The sequence below is a fragment of the Gambusia affinis genome, linkage group LG07 (assembly GCF_019740435.1).
Source record: "Gambusia affinis linkage group LG07, SWU_Gaff_1.0, whole genome shotgun sequence".
In the NCBI taxonomy this organism is placed as follows: Eukaryota; Metazoa; Chordata; class Actinopteri; order Cyprinodontiformes; family Poeciliidae; genus Gambusia; species Gambusia affinis.
The window spans coordinates 11,961,562-11,980,622 of record NC_057874.1 but is presented as its reverse complement, the minus strand read 5'-3'; the positions used below and the strand labels follow the sequence as shown (position 1 = coordinate 11,980,622).

The following is a 19,061-nucleotide window of genomic DNA, read 5'->3' as shown; positions in this document are numbered from 1 at the left end:
AAATTCCAACAAAAATATTACAACTATAAATCCAGCTGGAATTATAGTTGTATAATTCCAGCTGCAATTTTCCAGCTATAAATTGCAGCTGGAAATGCAAAAGACGAAAGACAGAACGAGGGTGGAGGAAGTGGAGCATCTTCCTGTGGGGTTTTTATTTCATAAACTTGTGCTGCTGGTCTTGGAGGATTTTGGCTGACGACTTGGCGTCGTAGAACAATTCGTTAATCTCCTCGACCTGCTCCCTCTCCACGGTCTCTTTTCCCTGAACGCGGCCCAGCAGGCTGGCTGGGGTCAGCAGCTGCACAGCATACCTGAGAGGAAGCAGGAAATATAAGCGGCGATGCAGACATCTGTGGTTATCGTTAGAATTATTTATTTTTCCATTTATTTTTGCCATTTAAGAGACTTGAACTAATACTTTATCTATCACGTAATGATCATTTTCATCGTAGGAACCTGATAAAACAAATGTATTTGTACAAAAGGAGCAGTTGATAGTGGGGAAGCTAACATGATTCAGGTGAAAAGCTCCAAACCACTGAGCAACTAACTTTACCTCCACACAACTCTTCCACTTCTACTGAAGCTTTTGACTTGGAGATAAATTATTATTCTGCACAAATCACAGGATTCATGCACCTATTTTTTTTATGTGAAAACTTCCAAACTCAAATTTCCACAGTTCTAATTCATAACTAAAGTTAAGTATTAATAAAAAAAAGTTCACCAGGATGGATTGCTTATTGCAGTAAGCAATTAATCACGATCAATTTAAATGAGGTCAAGAATTTACATTGTGATGATAATTTTTTTTTAAATGAAGATACATCATATTCCTTTTTATTAATGGTTTCTATTGTTTGTGGTTTTATTTCCATTTTTTTAATCGTTTTTAGTTGTCGTGTTAAATGTTCACAAAAATGTAGGATTCTTGGTCTTTGAAAGGGTGAACTTGCAATATTATGCCATTATGAATATATATCTTGAAATCGGCTTCAGAAATCTGTATTTTTTATTGCGATGATTATTTGTAAAAATGTATAGCCCAGTTACTGAGACAGGCCTACAAGGATGAAGTCCGGAATCAGTATCTCTCATACTGCATTATACGTCATGATTTCTTTTTAATAGAAAATCCTTAAACTGCAAACTTTCCCAGCTTGTCCTGGAACCCGATAATTATGTCTTTAAATAAAACAAACAAACAAAAAAAATCATCAAGTGAATCAAACCTTCAGATGAAAACGTAAAAACATCCAGAATGTTTCTACCTGAGGGTTGTTTTGGTGCCGATCTCTGCCAGGTGTGTGAGGGCCTCCTCGCTGATGCTGATCCCCTCGGTCTGAGCGCGGATCTTGATGATCTTCAAAACGCAGCCTTGTTAGCCACACAACAATGCTAAGCAGCTAGCATTGATGCTGATCCCAGCAGACTCACCTGCTTCATCTCCTGCGGCGTGTACAGCATGGTGCGGATTATCATCACCCTGTCCAGTAGATCCAGAGGGATGCCATGTGGAGAGCTGATGTCCTCTGTCCCCCTGATAAACAACGTCACATTGTTTTGATTGTTTTAACGGAAACTTCCCCCCCCCCTTTTTTTCCTTTCCGGTTAAAAACACACCCGGTTCTCACCTGATCAGACATTTTCCTCTGTTGGAGGCGAACACAACGATCGGGGCGATGCTGCTCTCCAGAGCTCGATGGAGGTAAGTGAAGCACTCGATGTCCAGCATGTGCACCTCGTCCACAAACAGGACGCCGGGGACGAGCTCGGCCACGCCTTGGTCTATGTAGCGGTTCACCACCTTGTTGATCTCGGCTCGAAGTTTATCTGAGGCAGGAAAAGAGCAGCAGTCAGCTTGGGACGATTAGATACTGGGAGTCGGAGGGTTTCATGTCATACCTGTGATTTCTGTCTTTTTGGGCTTCATCAGCTGTCCCATCATAGAGAGAATGTCCTGACCGCCCTGGGATTAGACAATTTGAACTTAGCTATTGTTCTCAAAACAAATGTATGCATCATAGTTGAAGGTTTATGCACCTGTGGCCGGGCATTTGCAATATCTAGGTCGTGCAGTGTGACATCTTGGACTATCTCCTTCTTCTTGTGGACGTCGCCTTTGGGAAGTGGGACGTACTCCTCAGCCTCAAGGTCGAACTCCGTCGCAAAGGTGTCACAGCGGCCTTGCCTCTGCAGACACATCACGACACACAACTCCATTAACCAAGAAAGTCTCGTCTAAATGCAGGAGCGGAGCCGGGGGAACGAGGGCAGGTGTGTGATGCGGCTGCCAGCTCTTTGCAGAGAGAGAGAAGGCTTTTGGCTGAGGGATCAAACAGAGCATGAGGCTGCTGTCAACAGTAACAAATGTGCCACCCAGTCCTCTTCCTTTGCCGCTCGACTACAGCCGGCCCGACCCGCTCGGCCCCCCGCCCACCTGCAGCGATTAAAAGAACCGTCATCACAGCCTGTCAGCGCAGGCCACGATCCCCGCTGCGCTGAGAGATGTAAAGATAGACGAAGAATGAAAGGCTGCAGGAATGAGAGCTGCATGCAGGGCGGAGAGAGATGGAAGCAGAATGCCACCATGAAGGAGCGAAGAGGACAGGAGGCAGGGAAATAAAAAAAGACTCAACTTTGATCTCAGGAAGAATTTATTCTTTTTGTGACATGAACACAATTCATGTTTAATTTGAAGCGTTTTTTATTTTTTTATTATTATTTTCTTGTTGACCAATGTGCTTCATATGGCTGGAAATGAGGAAGACATCTGGAGTGACGGTGCACAAAGTGAGACAGAGCCCGATATTGGATTCTACCATTTATTTTTACCCCCAAAATTCCTGAAAATACTTTTAATAACCACAAAGTGAACATCTATTGGCAAACAGTAAAAACACCTGAATCTGCATTAAAGAAATACTTCAGTATGAAACCTTTCAGAACTTAAAAATAAAACCTCTGATTTTTCATTCCAAATCCCATTTTAATAATTTTTTACTTCCTTTCTTTTCTTACAGTGGGGCATGTCAGACTAAATCCACTTTTATAACACTTAAATAACTTCTGTATTTAAATGCTCCCTAATTATATTGTATATTCATTGCTTAGATCAGGAGTTTTCAGTGCTGTTTTTCTTTCTTTTTTTTCAGAACTCCAGGGTCGGTGATCTGCAACTTTTAGATGAGTTGCTGCTTCAACACGCCTGAGGTCATTAGCAGGACTCTGGAGAACTGGACTACGTACTGAGGAGGTGATTCAGCCATTTGATTCAGGTTTGTTAGACAAGGGAAACACCTATAAGTTGTGGGGCCCCGGCCCCTGCGGACTGAATATGGCTCCCGGCTTAATGGCTTAGAGGATGATAAAAAGTTTAATTGTCAAAGACACGATTGGAAACTGGAAAAACAATAATCCGCCAAGACTGCACTGACTGAAACCGAGTGTTTTTTCTTTTCTTTCTTACTTTATTTTATTTTTTTTTAACCAAAATTAGCTCTTGGTTTTTTTTTTTTCTTTAACAAGTAGGAACAGAAGAAGACATTGTTTATTCATAAAAACCTGTTCCAAAGAGAAAGACAGAGTGTGCTTTTTAACCACAGTCCATGCAGTCAGGACTCAAATTCATACTATTTCACTTTTGAAGAAGCAAAAAAAATGATTCCCGTTTCACAAAATGAATGAAAGTTTACCTTGACAGCACCACTGTTAGCTTCGATGTAGATGACGTCTCCCACTTCCACACGCTCTTTCTGAAGACTTTCATAAATGCTGGGATCCAACTAGAGAAAGCGCAAAAGCACTTTTTAGGTCAACTCTAGGCCATTCATATTGCACAAACTACAAAATTTTAATCCTAAAATTTTAATTCTAGGATTAAAATTGCTCCTAAAATATTAATCTGATCCATACGAATAAAACTCAAGAGAAGACAAATACTTTAGACAAATCCAAAAACTACTAATTTCATTTATCTGTTCATAATGGTGTTTATTAGACACTTTGCTTCCAGGGTTTATTTGCTGGCGACAGTCGAGGAAGAACAAATAAAGTAAAAAAAAAAATTGACCTTGAGCTGCTTGGTGCCTTTGGCCGTCTTCAGACCGATGATGACGTGGCTGATGGTTTTTCCGTACCCACCCATAGGATTCTCTGTCTCACACGGGGTCAGCTCTGTCACCTCCCCTTCATACACCTCCTTTGTTTCTTTGATGCGCAGACCTGAACACACACACACACACATGCACTTCATAATGAGGATTCAATAAGGTCTTTATATTCCCGTCTCAGCTAAGCCGCCACATCTTTCAGACTGCTGAATAATGCCTTTTATTACAGGAAAGAACGTGTACGCGCCGGGCAAATGCCAGAACATCAGTGTAACATGATCACACCTCTTTCACAGAGGCTGTGAATCTGAGCATAAGCAGCACACAGGTGCCTGGTCCTCCATGTTAGGGGTCAGAGAGCTGTGCTTAAGGCAGGGACTGTGTTGCAGAGTTGCTACTGATGGGGTGACGACAAACGAGATAAACCCCAGCCCCCAGATTCCTGCAAAATCCCTTCTAGAGGTGAAGCCAATGTGATGTTGACCAACTCTGTCTCTATTTCCTTCTCAATGAAGAGGTAACATCATCAGTCAGCCAAACCCTTTCTGTTTTTCTTTATTTTAAAAAAATCCTCTCTGTAAAAATTCACCATCAAGTGTTAGCTTGAAGCTAAAGGCGGCAGATTTAATCAGGACATCCAGTTTCAACGAAAGTGATGTTTTAAGAGAAACTCTTTACACACAAACTCTGGCTCTATGTTTGTTGAATGAAAACATCCCTGTTTCACACTACTGGTGTAAAAGTAGCACATATTGAACTTATAACATGTGCTATGATATATATATATTCCTGCATGTGTCTAGGAAAGTGCTTTTAAACATGAAGGTGACATGGAATGGTATAGTATAATATATCATACTTACCAATTGCTCTCCTGAAATTCTCCATAAGTACTTCTGTTTTTTTAATTTCAGATGAGTACACTTCACTGCCAACCATGGGACAGAAAGGAACCTTGTTTCCCAACTCCTGTGCCATAGCTAAAGCGAGGGCAGTCTGAAGGTTGAAATGCAGAAATGAGAGGCCAGAATAATAATTGTTATTCAAGTAAAAAGTCCCAGTTAATGAGCTTGTACTCATACTCGTATCTCAGGACTTTGGAAAAACAGTGCACAAACCTTTCCTGTTCCTGGGGGTCCTGCCAACAAAATTGCTCTTCCTGCCATCTTTTTTGAGCGGATCATCTCAACAATGATTCCACAGGCCTGAGGAAATTGAAAAAGGATGTGTATAAAAATTAAGTGTATGCATACACAAAATAACTAAATGTTTATAAATACAAATACGTCCACATTGGAGAAGGGGCTTGATATAAGGTGCAACACAAACACTGGAGACACAAGCCACAAATTCATAATGTGTTGCTGACATCAAATGAAAATAAGGCAAGAAAAAAAAGAAAATAAAGCAAAAATATATGATTTGTTGTCTTTAGTCAAGAACTAATCAGACTTTAATGGGCCAATACTCATTCCCATTTGTTGGGTCTTATTTGTCAGTTCTGATTTTTCTTTCTAAGGACAAAAAGACATAAAAACGATCTTGGGTAAAAATTGGCTAAACATTGTGCTGAAGGGTCTTAGACACAGACAACACCTCTGAATCCAACAAAATGTGAAGAAATTACAATAATTTCATGCATGCCCCTAACCAGTTTTAGATATTCTTAATACAAAACCTGAAACACAAACATTAAAAACCACGCTGAGACGTCTTGAAACCAAAACAGAGTGAATGTTTGGCTTAATGCAATGTTAACCCTGGGACTCTTTATGTAACCATAAGGAGTTTATCATAAAGAGCGTACAATGTACAATATTACATATTCTGGTTGTTATTAACCTCTCCATTTGACATAAACATTTTTTTATTAAGTATAATATTAATACTATGTCCTAATATAAATATTATACAACAATGATTTGTCATAATTATATATATATATATATATATATACCATAAAACTGTAGCGACCAGCGGTGCTAACAGCGTTAGCATGTTGTTTACTGAAAGACCTGCGTTTAGCTAAATATTACTGGCAAAACGAATATTATTTAATAGCTTTTAGACACAGATGAATAAGAACAATGTAGTGAAACATAAATATTACCTCTCTTGCAGTCTCCTGCCCGACCAGTCCACATGCTGTCTGTTTAGCATTTCCGGCCTCGTCTAGCCCCAGTCCTTTAACGTGACTGTGTGAGGCGATCCTTTGGGTTTTCGTGGTACTTTTTACCTCCTCTATCTTCATAGCTGTGTTATTTGGGTTTATGTGCAATGTAGAAGTCGCTAGTTTTCCTTCACACCAATAAAAACCTGATTTCCCGTTTGATTATTTTAAACCGCCACAGCCGGCGCCGAAACTCAAAACACAGGGAACTCGGTTTCCATGTGGGTTACTAGGGAAAGTGAGCGGAAGCGCGTCCCCCTAAGTTCCCGCCTACTGTGAAAAATCTGAAATATGATTGGATCCTGTGAAAACATGTAAAAATGTAATTGGCTGAGATTAACTAGTCTTTTTCTGTGTGTTTCATTTGGTTTGTCGTAGTGAAACAACGAGAAACATGCTACAAATTAATTACATGTTTCACTGTGCGTGGGTACAATCATGGAAATATTTCAATTGACATTCATATTTTGATAAAATTCAAGTGTCACTATTTGAGAATGATTGATTTTATACTTTTATTTTATTTTGTTTACTTGCAAAAGAGGTTCCGGTTTAGCTTGTTTTCCCAGGGTGAAGTTCGCTGATATCTGGGAAGACGTTTCTTTCGGTAGAAAAGTTGTTTGTAGCCAGCTGCATTAATATGTTTTTATTTTAAACATATTAACAACAAACACTGCCGACGGAAGGATTGGTGCTGAAAGTAACGCGCCGTGGTGAGTTCAGGGTCCGATTCAGAGTGAAGGAAAACGCGCATGTTAGATAATACTATCTCCAGACCGTGGAGAAAATGACAGAGTCACCAGACAGTCGGGCTAAAACTCTGAACTTTAATATCGGGGTGCTCGGCCATGTGGACAGTGGGAAGACCTCGCTGGCCCGAGCGCTGAGCAGCACAGCCTCCACGGCCGCCTTCGACAAGAACCCGCAGTCCCGTGAAAGGGGCATCACGCTGGACCTGGGCTTCTCTTCCTTCACCGTGGATTGTCCTGATCACCTGCGTGACGGCGGGGGACAGCAACCCTATGACAGCCTCCAGTTCACCCTGGTGGACTGTCCGGGACACGCCTCTCTCATTCGGACCATCATTGGAGGTGAGCTCTAACGTTGGAGGCAAAATAAACTTATATTAGACCATAGGAACTTATTGGTGTTTTAGCCCATATAAATTTAAGATGTCTTATTAAAGGTATTGTATTTCTATGTTTTAATCTCTGGATTAGAAAATTGGTGTGATTTGAGCGAGTTTTACAAGTGCCAAACTGTGATGGCTTGACTGAGATCAGAGCATTTCCAAAACTGTATTCTATTTCTGCAGTATTAGTGACCACAGCTGAATTTAGTTTAATTCATCCAGCAGGAGGCACTGTCTCTCTGCAAATAAACCAAATTGAAAGACTCACTCTGACTGGAATTGTTGAATGAGTGGCGACAGTCGAAGTGGCAGCTGAAATGCATCAGGGAGTTCACATTAGGGACTGTATAAATCCATGAAAGTCAGAACAAGACAACTGTGGTTTTAGTTTCAATCTTATAGCTCTTTCTTTACCTTAATGTACCCCTCCTTTCATTTCATGTCCTGTTTCCTAGTATGTTTTGCATGTCTTGCTCCATTTTTGTAGCAGTATGCAACTACTGCTACAAAAAACCCCGCGACCCGACCCCGGATGAAGTGGAAGAAAATTGATGGATGGATGGGTGGATATTCAACTTCATGCTTGTAATGTTCTCAGTTTCTCGTTTGTGGGAAAGGGAAGAATGAAGTCGTTCTGCTTCAGCTCCATGTTTCCCCGATGTCTTCTTTTTCTAGGTGCGCAAATCATCGACCTGATGATGTTGGTGGTGGACGTTGTGAAAGGCGTGCAGACTCAGACTGCAGAGTGTCTGCTGATAGGAGAACTGACCTGCCCCCGCATGGTCGTCGTCCTGAACAAGATCGACCTGCTGCCGCCTAACAAGAGACAAAGTGCCATTGAGAAAATGACCAAAAGGCTACACAAAACACTGGAGAGCACACGGTCAGTATTGGTTCATAAAATTACACATCTGTGTAAATGTAAAATTGAAGTTTACTAGTATAGGCTGAGTGCCTCAACACCACATCATGAAATAATTTGAGGGTTGCTGTTTTCCGGTGGACAGATTCAAGGAATGTCCGGTGATTGCTGTGGCAGCGAAGCCTGGAGGCCCAGAGGCCCCTGAAACAGAGGAGCCACAGGGAGTGCCAGAGCTAATTGAGGTAAAGTTTGGAAGCTAATTAATGCTGTTGTTGCTAAAGGCTATATATGGGTTCTCATTAAGTCAAAGGTGCAGCTTCTAATTTGGAGCTTTTTTTTGGTTTGTTTTGTTTTATTAAAGCAGATGCAGGTTTCCCACCAGAAAACTAGCTAAGGCTGGTGGTACGGGTGCTAGGGAAGTCCACCAGTTGCCCCACAGCCTTTTTATGTTAAAAATTAACAGGAAATATTACAAATAAAACATCAAACAGCCTGGTGGGAGGTCAAGTAAAGCCTGGTGGTCTGTCAGACTTACAATATACTGGGGGACACCCTGTGATGGATCGGTTCTTTGACAAAGTTAAGGAAATAACATTCCCTGTCAGAATCAAAGTGTTCAAAAGAGATCAAAATCTTCCAATGTTTTCAAATCCTGATATTTGTATTTATTTAAATGTAGCTCTATAAATTTCTCATTGAAGGACAAACTATGTAACGAAAGCTTTTTGATTTCCACCCTGCATCTCTTGTCCTGGAGCACAAAATTAATAGGATCTGATGTCAGAAGTTCTTTGGTCCTTGAGAGCCGCTATCCTGGCCTAAAAGATGTTGACACACCTGAATCAAATCGACTCTAAAAGCTGCGGCTCACTTGTTATCAAGACCTCACTAAGCAGCACCAGACACCTTAAAGTTGCTCTGAGTTAATATGAGCTGGTGTTAGGAAGTATCTATCTGTTATAAAGTTATGGCAAAGAGTAGTAAGTCCCAGCTGCCTCCGCCTGTTGCTACGAGCTGTCAGTCAGCTGGCTGTTCAAATAAAACTTACTGACTGTTTTCCTAAAGTTTATAGAGACAAATTGGAAAATGTTTAATGTGTTGTACAAGGATATAAGTAGTCAGGCAGTCACCAGGTTTCAGCCTGGTTGATCATATTTGGGAGAGTTAGGACTAATTTATTTGATTGTGTCCTTAAGAAGGCTGTAAAGTGCCATGTATAATGATGTAATAAAAAGAGACCAAAAAAAAAAATATAATAATAATTCCAGAGATTTTTTTTACCTTAATTGTGACATTTGCATGTTTTATTCCACTGAAAAATACGCTAATTATAAGTCACAAAAAACTCTGATTTACAAAGGCCTCTTTGATTCACACTGAAGCTGGCTAACACATTTTTAAACAGCTCCAAAATGTGACACTAACACGTCTGTGCATTGGTGCAAATGACCACCTTGTTTGTTGGTGGACAGAAAAATGATCAAAGCCCCAACATTACTTAAACATTCAACTTTTCTCTCTCAGCTTTTGAAGCAACAGACGTACCTCCCCAAGAGGGATGCTAAAGGTGACCTTCTTATGGCTGTGGATCACTGCTTCTCCATCCGCGGTCAGGGAACGGTCATGACTGGGACCGTCCTGCAGGGATCACTGGCCATTAACGACACAGTGGAAATCCCAGTGCTAAAGGTTTGCTTTTAACACCGAGGGCTCTGAGATTTACGCACAGGTGGCATTCCCTAACAGTGGAAAAGAATGTGTGGAAACGGTAGAGACTCAGAAGTGGAGCATAGCTGTCTGTTCAGAGGATGTGGCTGTTTAATGTGAGGGAAATATGAGGGGAATCGGTGCTTTTCTGACTGCAGATCCTGTGTTTAAGCAAGACCACATGCAAAACTGCTGCCTGCAGTTATTATGTTCACCTCTTGGTGGCAGCAGATGACTTAATTGACATTTCATCTGCTCCCGTCAGTCTGGCTGATGAACATTTTTGTTTCTTTACTTAAACAATAATAATATCTGCCAAGCTGTTCAAATTTTGGTCTTATATTTTATTGAGTCAACATCCAAACAGAGATCTTCTAAATTCTTATTTGTGCACCTTTGAGGAAACGCAACAAAACCTGGTTTTTATTTGTCAAACCCAGTTTTCAAATTGAGCTTAATAATCGTTACATCAAAGGAGCTCATTTGATTAGCGCATTCTTGGATTCTTAAATACCACAACTGAACAAAAAGGAGATTTACATTTCACTCTTGATTTTGTTTATCAGACTTTTTAATCATTACATTTATTGAACATATTTATTTTTCAAAGCTGAATATTTTGACAACAGTGTCACTTTTAAGGGGGAAAAAAACATCCCTTGAGTTTTTGCTTGTTAATTTGCCAGTTTCCAAACATCTTATTGAGATATTGGAGAGTAAGAACGTTTTTACAAATTTGCTTCTGAAGTTTAAAGCGTTTCCTCATCTGCTGCTGTTTAATCCGCGATCGGGTTCATGCTAAGTATTGTGTATTTATCTGTGGAGATGTGTTTTTAGGTGTGTTATTTATTGTGTCTGTGTGCTCTCTGACATCAGGTGACCAAGAAAATAAAGTCGGTGCAGATGTTTCGGAAGCCGGTGTCGGGGGCCATGCAGGGGGACCGTGTGGGTGTGTGCGTGACACAGTTCGACCCTAAACTGCTGGAGCGCGGCTTGGTGTGCACTCCGGGTTCCCTGCGCACCCTCTACGCAGCCATCATCTCCACCAGGAAGATCGGATACTTTAAGGGTTCCCTCGCCACCCGGGCCAAGTTCCACATCACGGTGGGTCACGAGACGGTCATGGCGAAGGTGACCTTCTTTGGCTTACCCCCTGCTGACACCAAACCGACTCCGTCAGAGCCGTCCTCACTGGAAACGCCCTTCACCTTTGAGAGGGAGTATTCCTACCAGGACGAGTACGTTAGCAGACAAAAAGAAGCGGCTTCGGGGCCCGACCCAGAACAGTGGGCTTTATTGGAGTTTGAGCGTCCTGTCACATGTCCCGCGCTCTGTCTGGTGATCGGCTCCAAGCTGGACACGGATATCCACGCCAACGCGTGTCGGCTGGCCTTCCAAGGCCGCTTGCTGCACGGGTTTGAAGACAAAAGTTACGCCGAGACTTCTCTGCCTCAGCTACGCATCTTCAAGACCAAACATAAGGAGGGACAAGTGGAGAGGGTGAGTGGTTGTCCAGCAGTTAGCTATTTATTTGAAATCAAATCAGTTCTATTGATTCCATTTAGCAGACAGTGTTTCTATTGGTTCACCAAGGGAATTGTTTCAAAATTGAATTTGTAGATGAAACAGAAAAAAGATCAAATTCAAAGCAGTCCCTTCTAAAAGCATTAATAACCCAAGAACACTTTAACATATTTTCAAATTGCAACCAATTTGCGTGTTTTATTGAATCGTTGGTTTAAGAGGCTAGCACAAATTACAGTGTATTTTTGTGAAGTGGAAGAAAGACAAGGCAGTATTTCAAAAGGTTTGTTCAAACAAAACCTTGAAAGTGTGGCTTTCATTTGTATTAACCCTGCTTTTACTCTGATACCCCTAAATAAAATCAGGTGCAGCAAATTGTCTATCAAGTCTACAATTAAGAATTTGTTTCCATCTATGTGTAATTTAACTACGAAATAAATTGGAGCAACCCATTATACTGAAGTGCAGTTGTCATGTGTGCAACATCTGATTCCTTGCATTGAGTGTTTGGTCGGTGATTATATTTCACAGAGCTTGCATGAGAGCTCTGAATGAAAATATATCTGGCTGGTTAGCTGCACTTGCAAAAACACAATGTAGAAAATATTTGTGATGATGGAGAAGGTAGAAGTTCAGCAGGACGGCGTCCCTAAATATACATACAGAGCAAAAACACAATTCAAGCAAAATGTGTCTCCCTACCACATTTTGCTGTGTTAGGAAGACCTGCACCTGAAACTAAATGAGAATCTTTAACATGACTGGAATATAGTTCAGAGACTCTCCATCCAGTCTGGATGAGCTTCGGCTAATTTTCAATAAAGAATGGACAAACATGTCAGTATCCAGATGTGCAACGCCAAGATACTTGCTACTGTAATCGTATTGAAAGCTGTTTCTTCAAAGTATCGCCTCAATGACGATTAATACAAATGCACACCACACTGTCCAGATTTTTATTTGCAATATAAAATTCTGAAAAAGATTTCACAATGTTAACGCGCTTTGTTGTTGTGACTAAACAAAATGTGGAAAAGTTTATAGAGTGTTGATTTTTTTTAAATTTTTTTTCCAAAGGATTGTAGTTGCCCTCCAGGTCCCCTCACTATCCTGTGCTGGGCCTGTTTTTGACTCCCAGCTGAGTTCTTCAGAGATCTTTGCTCAAAGGAACTTCATGCTATCCACTCTGATGTGTGCTCAGGTCACGACCTCCTGGAAGTCAGCGATCGCTTGTAGGGCTACAACTACCAATTATTTTAGTAATTTACTATTCTACCAATATTCTGATGATTAATCAGTAAAAAAAATTGCCATATTTTTGAAGTATTTTCATTTAACCACTTAAGCTTTTTTTTAAAATAGAAAATACATTGAAAGATGCAAATGAACAAATTATTCATTTTATAAAAAGGAAAAAAACATTTTGTTGCCTAACATGAGATAATTCAAATTTCCTTCAGCGTACACTTGATCATTTGTAGCAAAAGATGTGTTGCGTTAATCTGTTGATTATTTTTTTTAATTAACTCAGTAATAATTGTATAGCAAAAGATGCTAAATAGCGGATTTTATTTTATTTTTTACAGAATTTGATCCTGTTGAAGATAAACTATGACACTTGGAGTTCTTGGTAAAACATATTTACAGACAAAAAGTGTTTTTTTTTGTTTTATGTTTTTTTTTTTGACATTTCTGTCTAGTTTCAGCCTAATTGCTGCTCTGATTATGTTGTTCTTTCAACAAATGGCCTTTTAATTTGAGTTTCTATACTAAAATTAACATTTAATCAATTACCAAATTGGCTGATGACTCTTTTAATAATCGATTAATCACGATTAATCGTTTCAGCGCTCGTTGCCGCCCTCCCTCGCCATCACCTTGAACTCCTTCTTCTTGCTCTAGTTCTTCTGATGTTTCTTGTTGCTGGTGCCGCTGCAGCGTGCCTCCCAGACACAGGCCCCTATTGTATATTCACAAACGGACACGTACACTCAAACAATCATACATACGTGGCCGCGGTGAGCCGCGTTTGAGGCATGGGTGGTACGCATGCCTTAGCGTGTGCTGCGACAGAAGCATGCGTGGGTGGCCGGCTGACGCCAGTCGCTCTGGTGCTGTCTAGCTATCGGAGGCTGGCGCTGTTTGGTCTCACCTGAGCGGCGCAGGAACATCCACACGTTCCGCATTTGTCTGAGCATCTTTCTCCCCCCGTCTGCATGCCGTTGTTATCATTCCTGCGTGTTTGCTGTTAGATTATGTCCCTAAACCTGAACGGTGTTCCTGCAGCTCATGCCGCTGGTGATGACTTTCGTCACGCTCTGTGTTACAGTTCAGTTTCTCCTGGCGGGCCCTCGAGCAGGGTCACCAGGAGTGCAAGGTTCAAGTGTGTGAACTTGTTTCCTGTGTTGAGCACCTCGGGCTGTTGACAGCTCCGCTCGTACACTCAGGAGCAGAACAGCGCGAGGGGTCAGACGGCGGTCATGTGATGTCGCGTTCGTCGCTCGCGCCGTCTCGCAGAATGACCCAGCTGTGCCTCAGGACCAAAGAATTCCCTTTCTTAAAAAGAGCACATTACTGTCATTGTTGAGATGTCACGAATCAGATGGTCCATCAGACATGTGCGGCAACTGTACGCCGTTTTTCTTTGTATCTGCAGATCCGTCATGCTTGAGGGTCAAATGTTCAGGAATGAATCATGGTCAGGCAGAAGAGCGAGGAAGCGTTGGTGGTGCAGAGACAGAGCGGTGCCCCGCAGTTATCAGATTAGTGGCGGGGTTAGATCCACTTAGGGATGGGCGATAAGAAGAAATACAAATATGCCATAAAATATGCTTAACCGTGTTGAAGAAAGTCAAAGATAGCCCGGCAGGTGAGCCTCGAAGAGTATGGCCTGATGGCTCTTCTTCCTCAAGCATCCATGTTATAGGAACATGTTTTTACTTATTTGAAGCAAAATTTACGCAACATTTGTTACATGTTGAACAGTACTTTCTAAAAGCAGCTGCAATTCTGGACTTTTGCCGCATTTCGTCACTTAATAACCGAAAACATCAGCGTATTTTATTGAGATTTTAGCTGATCAACACAGAGTTGTGCAAAATTAAAAAAATGAAGGTTTTAACAAATGAAAAATCTGAAATATGAAGCATATTTTTGTATTAAACCCCCTATATTTGGATACCCCAAATAATATCCAGTGCGTCCAGTTTGCCTTCAGACGTCTGTGTGTAATTTAATCTAGGCATGCATCCAGCTGTCATCTGAAGGCCTCAGAGGTTTGTTGGTGAACTTTAATTAACAAAAGGCATCATAAGGACTAAGGAGCACGGCAGGCGGGTCAGGGATAAAGTTCTGGAGAAGTCTAAAGTAGGGTTAAGTTATAAAACAATATCCCACTTTGAACATCTCGTAGAGCTCTGCTCAATTCATCATTTGCAGGAAACCAACAAAGTCATGACTGTCCAGTTAAGGAGAAAAAGCCAAGAGGTTCATGTTAACTCTGAAGAAGCTGTAAATATCCACTGCTCAGGTACGAATGAATGAGCCACTCATTACTGGGTGCGCTCTCAACAAATGTGGCGTTTATGGACGTGGCTAGAAGAAGACCATGAGAGGTTCTGTTTGAAGTTTTCTACAAGCCACTTGGGAGACACAGCAGACATGGTCAGAGGAAACCAAAGTTAAAGCTTGTGGTCTAAAAACAAAACAATATTTGTGACAAAAAGTGAACACTGCCTTGAACACATCATCCCGACAAGGAGATGATGTTAAGGGAACATTAAGTTATGGGAATGTTTTTTTTTTTATGTTTTTGAAGCAAGAATGAAGAAAGAGGCACCTAGCCGCTGCTACTGTGGAACAGATTAGATCCAAGCACATGCATGCAGTCAAATGGCATAGTCAAAGTACAGATGGAAATGCAATTGAAAATGTGTAAAAGAAAATTGATGAACTCAGTTTCACTTCACATTGATCCACTGCTTTGTGTTGGTCTAACACAGGGATCCGAACGCCGTTACGAACCAAAAAGCCACTTTTGCCCTCAGTTCAACTGAACTTTAGAACCAAAGATGTTGCATAACCTTTTGTGAAAATAATTTGTAAATGTAGAAAATGTCTTGTACAGGAAATCTGTGGTCAGTTTAAAAAAACAAAACAAAAAAAACAATTTCTTTCTATTTTTAGGTTTTAAAACAAAGAAAAACATGAAGCATTCACAAAAAGAGAATTGATAAATTTTCATCTATGGGATGTTTATATTTTTGAAAAATTATATAAACACACACAAAAAAAAGCACTCAATTTCAAATGTAATGAAAAACGGCTGTAATCTACATTTATTATTTGTTTTTAAAAACATTTTGGTCCTACACTTTATTAATCTCCTTACTTTCGTTGAGATGTTTTTCCTGATATGAGCTCATTTGTTTTCCTGTCTCAGGTGACTGATGATTACTCTGTGATCGGCCGCAGTCTGTTCAAAAAGGAGACCAACCTCCAGCTCTTTGTGGGGTTAAAGGTTACTCTGTCGACAGGGGAGAGTGGCGTTATCGAGGGCGGGTTTGGACAGAGCGGGAAGTTCAAGATCCGTATTCAAGGTGAGGATCCTGTCCGACATCTGCTTGCAAATTTGGTGTCACTGATTGGCGTTTCAAAGAGTGACGCTTAGTTTGTTGTCACCTGAGCCTCCCTTGTTGCCGACGCCCACATCCAGTCCACTTTCAGTGTTTTGGGGCTCAGCGGACGGTCTTCAGGATGTGGTAAGAGCGGCAAGCCCGACATCCCGAGCCACATTCCCAGCATTCCTCTGGGGATCGCCTGTGTTCCGGGGGAAGTCTGATCAGTGTTTATTTTACCTTCTGTTGCTCAAAACCCACGAACGACTCCGCACCGGGAGGGAAGAGAAAACAAAAACATTTTAGAAACAGAACCAGGCCGACATCCTCCTCGCTGCCTTGTTCCTGCATCCTCAAACGTCTCAGATTTACCGACGCGCACAGTATGCTCAGGCGGGAGCATAATGTGGACATTCAGCGGCGTCTCCATGAGGCTGTCAGTTTGGGTTAAGACGTATCTGTGCAGGGCTGTGCTTCCTGCCAGTCGCCTTCGCTTTCTGTTGAATTTGTAACGCGTAGTTTTTCAGACGAGTAAGGAACTGATTTTAAATGTGTCTACTTGAATCTGGCTCAGAAATGCTTCCTGTGGCTGACTTCAGCTCCTCACACCAACCTTACTTCAAAACCTGCAAAGTAATGGTTTCATTTTCTTAATCTAGAAGTGGATTGGAGTTTGGTAGTGTGAACGTTACCAAATCAATTCCAAAACTGGGAGCATTTCTGGGCGTATCTTCTGTGGACCAAATAAAAGCAGTGGCTTCTTGGATCAGGAAAGAAATGCAGCTTATTACTGAATTACTATATTTTCTGTGGTGAGAAAACAAGGAGTACTCAAAGATTCTGGTAGAAACTTCTCTATCCCATCCAGTAAGGAGTCACATCTAAATACAGCAGCACTGAACCAGGTGTGCCTTCAACAAAAAAGGATCCAAATTCTTTTTTTGTACTTCATAATAAACCAGCTAAGTAACAAATTTAGCTGAATGATAAATTACCCCAGTAATTATTACAATAAACGATAATGTTGTTGTTTTGAGACCATTTTCAGGTGGTATATTGATAATGCTTAATAAGGCAAGTTTGCCGCTCAAAGACGAGTAAACTTTAATTTCGTAAAGATATTTTAAATGTCAAATAAAAAACAATGTATAAAATGGAAATAAAAATGCTCAACCCAAACCATAAATTAAACTGCACTTTAAAAAATATTCATTATTAGAAAAGAAATCATCAAGCTCCCTTTTAATTGATTAGTTATTGTGAGATGCTTACTTATTCTCAACCCTTGTAAAAAACAATAATGAATAGTGTAGTGTGAGATTACAGTCACATTATTGGACTGAACATTTTTTTTCATAGATTGCTATGTCTCCTTTGACCTTTGACCCCAATCAAAGGGGTCAAAAGTCCCTTTGATTGGGACCATATTTTACCTGAACTTCACTTGAGTGACTTCTTAAGGTGGCGCTTTGATTTTTATGCAAATATAAACCAGTTTTTGAATATCTCAGGTTTTGGATTTGGGAGGATTTTCTGTCTGGTACACATGGTTAAATCACGCTGCTCTCAATCTGGTGACTGGTGTGTGAGGATATAGACGATAAAGGGAAACAAAAATCAGTTACCGATTCACCACATTTACTGTGTGTGAAAACGTAAATGCATGCAGCTGACTTGAAAAGCTTACCATAAACTCGGCCCGTTTACCTTAAAGGATTTGTCGCTGGAGGTGCGTGAGCGTGTTTTCCAGCGCAAAGCCGAGATATTCGGCTGATCATAGATAACAGCTGGAGCGTTCTGGCTGCGCTGCAACCATAACAGCCCTCACCTTGGCATGATGATAACAAGAAGAATGCTGGCGCCGATGTACACGCGGTCAGACAGCCTGCATGGAAAGCAGTGAACCCAGAACGTCTTACCTGCTGTGTGGAGAAGAGGAAGCAAAGCCGCAGTCGGTTCCAGGCCTAAAACATTCAGGAAAGCAAACATGAGGGCAGATATAGGGAGGAGGAGGTTTGCTTTTGCATGAGTTTGACAGTAAGGGAGGCTGTGCAAAATACCTGCTGCATACTGCAACAAGGAAAAGATCCACATCATGCATCAGGTTAAATTGAGGAAGGTTTTTGCACAGGAGAAAGTAAAACATGAAAATAAAGGTGGTTTATCTGTTTAGATTTATATTAACCTCGTCTCCTCTTGACCTGCCTGCTGATGTATTTCTCAGAGGGTCTTCGCCCGGAGACCAAGCAGCTGTTGTCCTCCTCCAAGAAGAAGGGGAAAAGCGGCAGCAAAGGCGAGCCGGCAGCCGAAGAGGAGCCCAAAAGAGAGTCCCAGCCTGTCGGCATTCACCTGCATTTCAAGAGATACGTGTTTGATCCCCATAAGAAGATGGCTCAGTCCTGACCCCTGCACGCTCCTCTGATTCTTAGAAACAGGCCATGAGAGCAGCTTCAGAGGTTTGGGAGCCTTTTTCTTTTTTCTGGAAGATGGAGACAGTCTGCAGAAATGCGATGATTGAGGAATGTTGAGCACATGTGAAACAGTGATTGTTTTATCTCTCTCTCTAATCCTGTTTGCTCCACCACGAGAGGGGAAAGCTGCTCTTTCTTTTCATGATACACGACTTTCATTTAATGATCCAAATCTGCTGATGTTTACTAAATTTTACTTATAAAAAAATGATAATTTTGCAATTCCTCTGTCTTGATCGATTAAAATAATCACTAGCAGAACTGCAGAGCTCAGGTTGGTCTTTGTGTTTACTTCCTGTGCCACCGTGCGTCTCATCAGCAGCGATAATGCAATGTTCCAGCTTCGTTATTCACTGACTCCTGCTTGATCTCTGACTTGTCTTTGTCTCAGTTTCTTTCTTTTTTTTTAATTTCCTCTTTATTCATTTGAATGTCAGAAGACTAGTCAGGGTTTTTTTTCTGTT

General features: G+C 41.1%; 2 protein-coding genes across 3 annotated transcripts; one reads left to right on the top strand and one right to left on the bottom strand.

Annotated features, from left to right (window-relative positions):
* Nucleotides 1–124: 124 nt before the first annotated feature.
* ruvbl1 (RuvB-like AAA ATPase 1) lies at nt 125–6,525 on the bottom strand. Its single transcript, XM_044123383.1, has 11 exons — nt 6,226–6,525; nt 5,234–5,320; nt 4,979–5,111; nt 4,076–4,227; nt 3,699–3,788; nt 2,047–2,196; nt 1,909–1,972; nt 1,638–1,836; nt 1,441–1,543; nt 1,275–1,366; nt 125–314 (listed from the first exon to the last, which is right to left on the bottom strand). Exons 1-11 carry the CDS (start codon nt 6,364–6,366, stop codon nt 155–157), a joined length of 1,371 nt encoding a protein of 456 aa, XP_043979318.1. The 5' UTR covers nt 6,367–6,525; the 3' UTR covers nt 125–154.
* Nucleotides 6,526–7,053: 528 nt separating this feature from the next.
* eefsec (eukaryotic elongation factor, selenocysteine-tRNA-specific) lies at nt 7,054–18,865 on the top strand. Of its 2 annotated transcripts, XM_044123381.1 has the most exons (8): nt 7,246–7,376; nt 7,873–8,002; nt 8,093–8,300; nt 8,425–8,521; nt 9,804–9,968; nt 10,863–11,486; nt 15,952–16,108; nt 18,351–18,865. In XM_044123381.1, exons 2-8 carry the CDS (start codon nt 7,969–7,971, stop codon nt 18,527–18,529), a joined length of 1,464 nt encoding a protein of 487 aa, XP_043979316.1. In that variant the 5' UTR covers nt 7,246–7,376; nt 7,873–7,968; the 3' UTR covers nt 18,530–18,865. The 2 variants fall into 2 exon arrangements, with proteins under 2 accessions (XP_043979315.1, XP_043979316.1); XM_044123380.1 differs by lacking the exon at nt 7,873–8,002 and having other exon boundaries at nt 7,054–7,376.
* Nucleotides 18,866–19,061: the final 196 nt, after the last annotated feature.

Bases quoted from the DNA above. Each gene is read 5' to 3' on its own strand.
- eefsec (XM_044123380.1), top strand. From the start codon at position 7,073: ATGACAGAGTCACCAGACAGTCGGGCTAAAACTCTGAACTTTAATATC. The intron at 7,377-8,092 runs GTGAGCTCTAAC...TTCTTTTTCTAG, and splicing joins CATTCGGACCATCATTGGAG to GTGCGCAAATCATCGACCTG. The intron at 8,522-9,803 runs GTAAAGTTTGGA...TTTCTCTCTCAG, and splicing joins GAGTGCCAGAGCTAATTGAG to CTTTTGAAGCAACAGACGTA.
- ruvbl1 (XM_044123383.1), bottom strand. From the start codon at position 6,366: ATGAAGATAGAGGAGGTAAAAAGTACCACGAAAACCCAAAGGATCGCC. The intron at 4,228-4,978 runs GTAAGTATGATA...GTGTGTGTTCAG, and splicing joins GAATTTCAGGAGAGCAATTG to GTCTGCGCATCAAAGAAACA. The intron at 1,973-2,046 runs GTGCATAAACCT...GTCTAATCCCAG, and splicing joins TTGCAAATGCCCGGCCACAG to GGCGGTCAGGACATTCTCTC.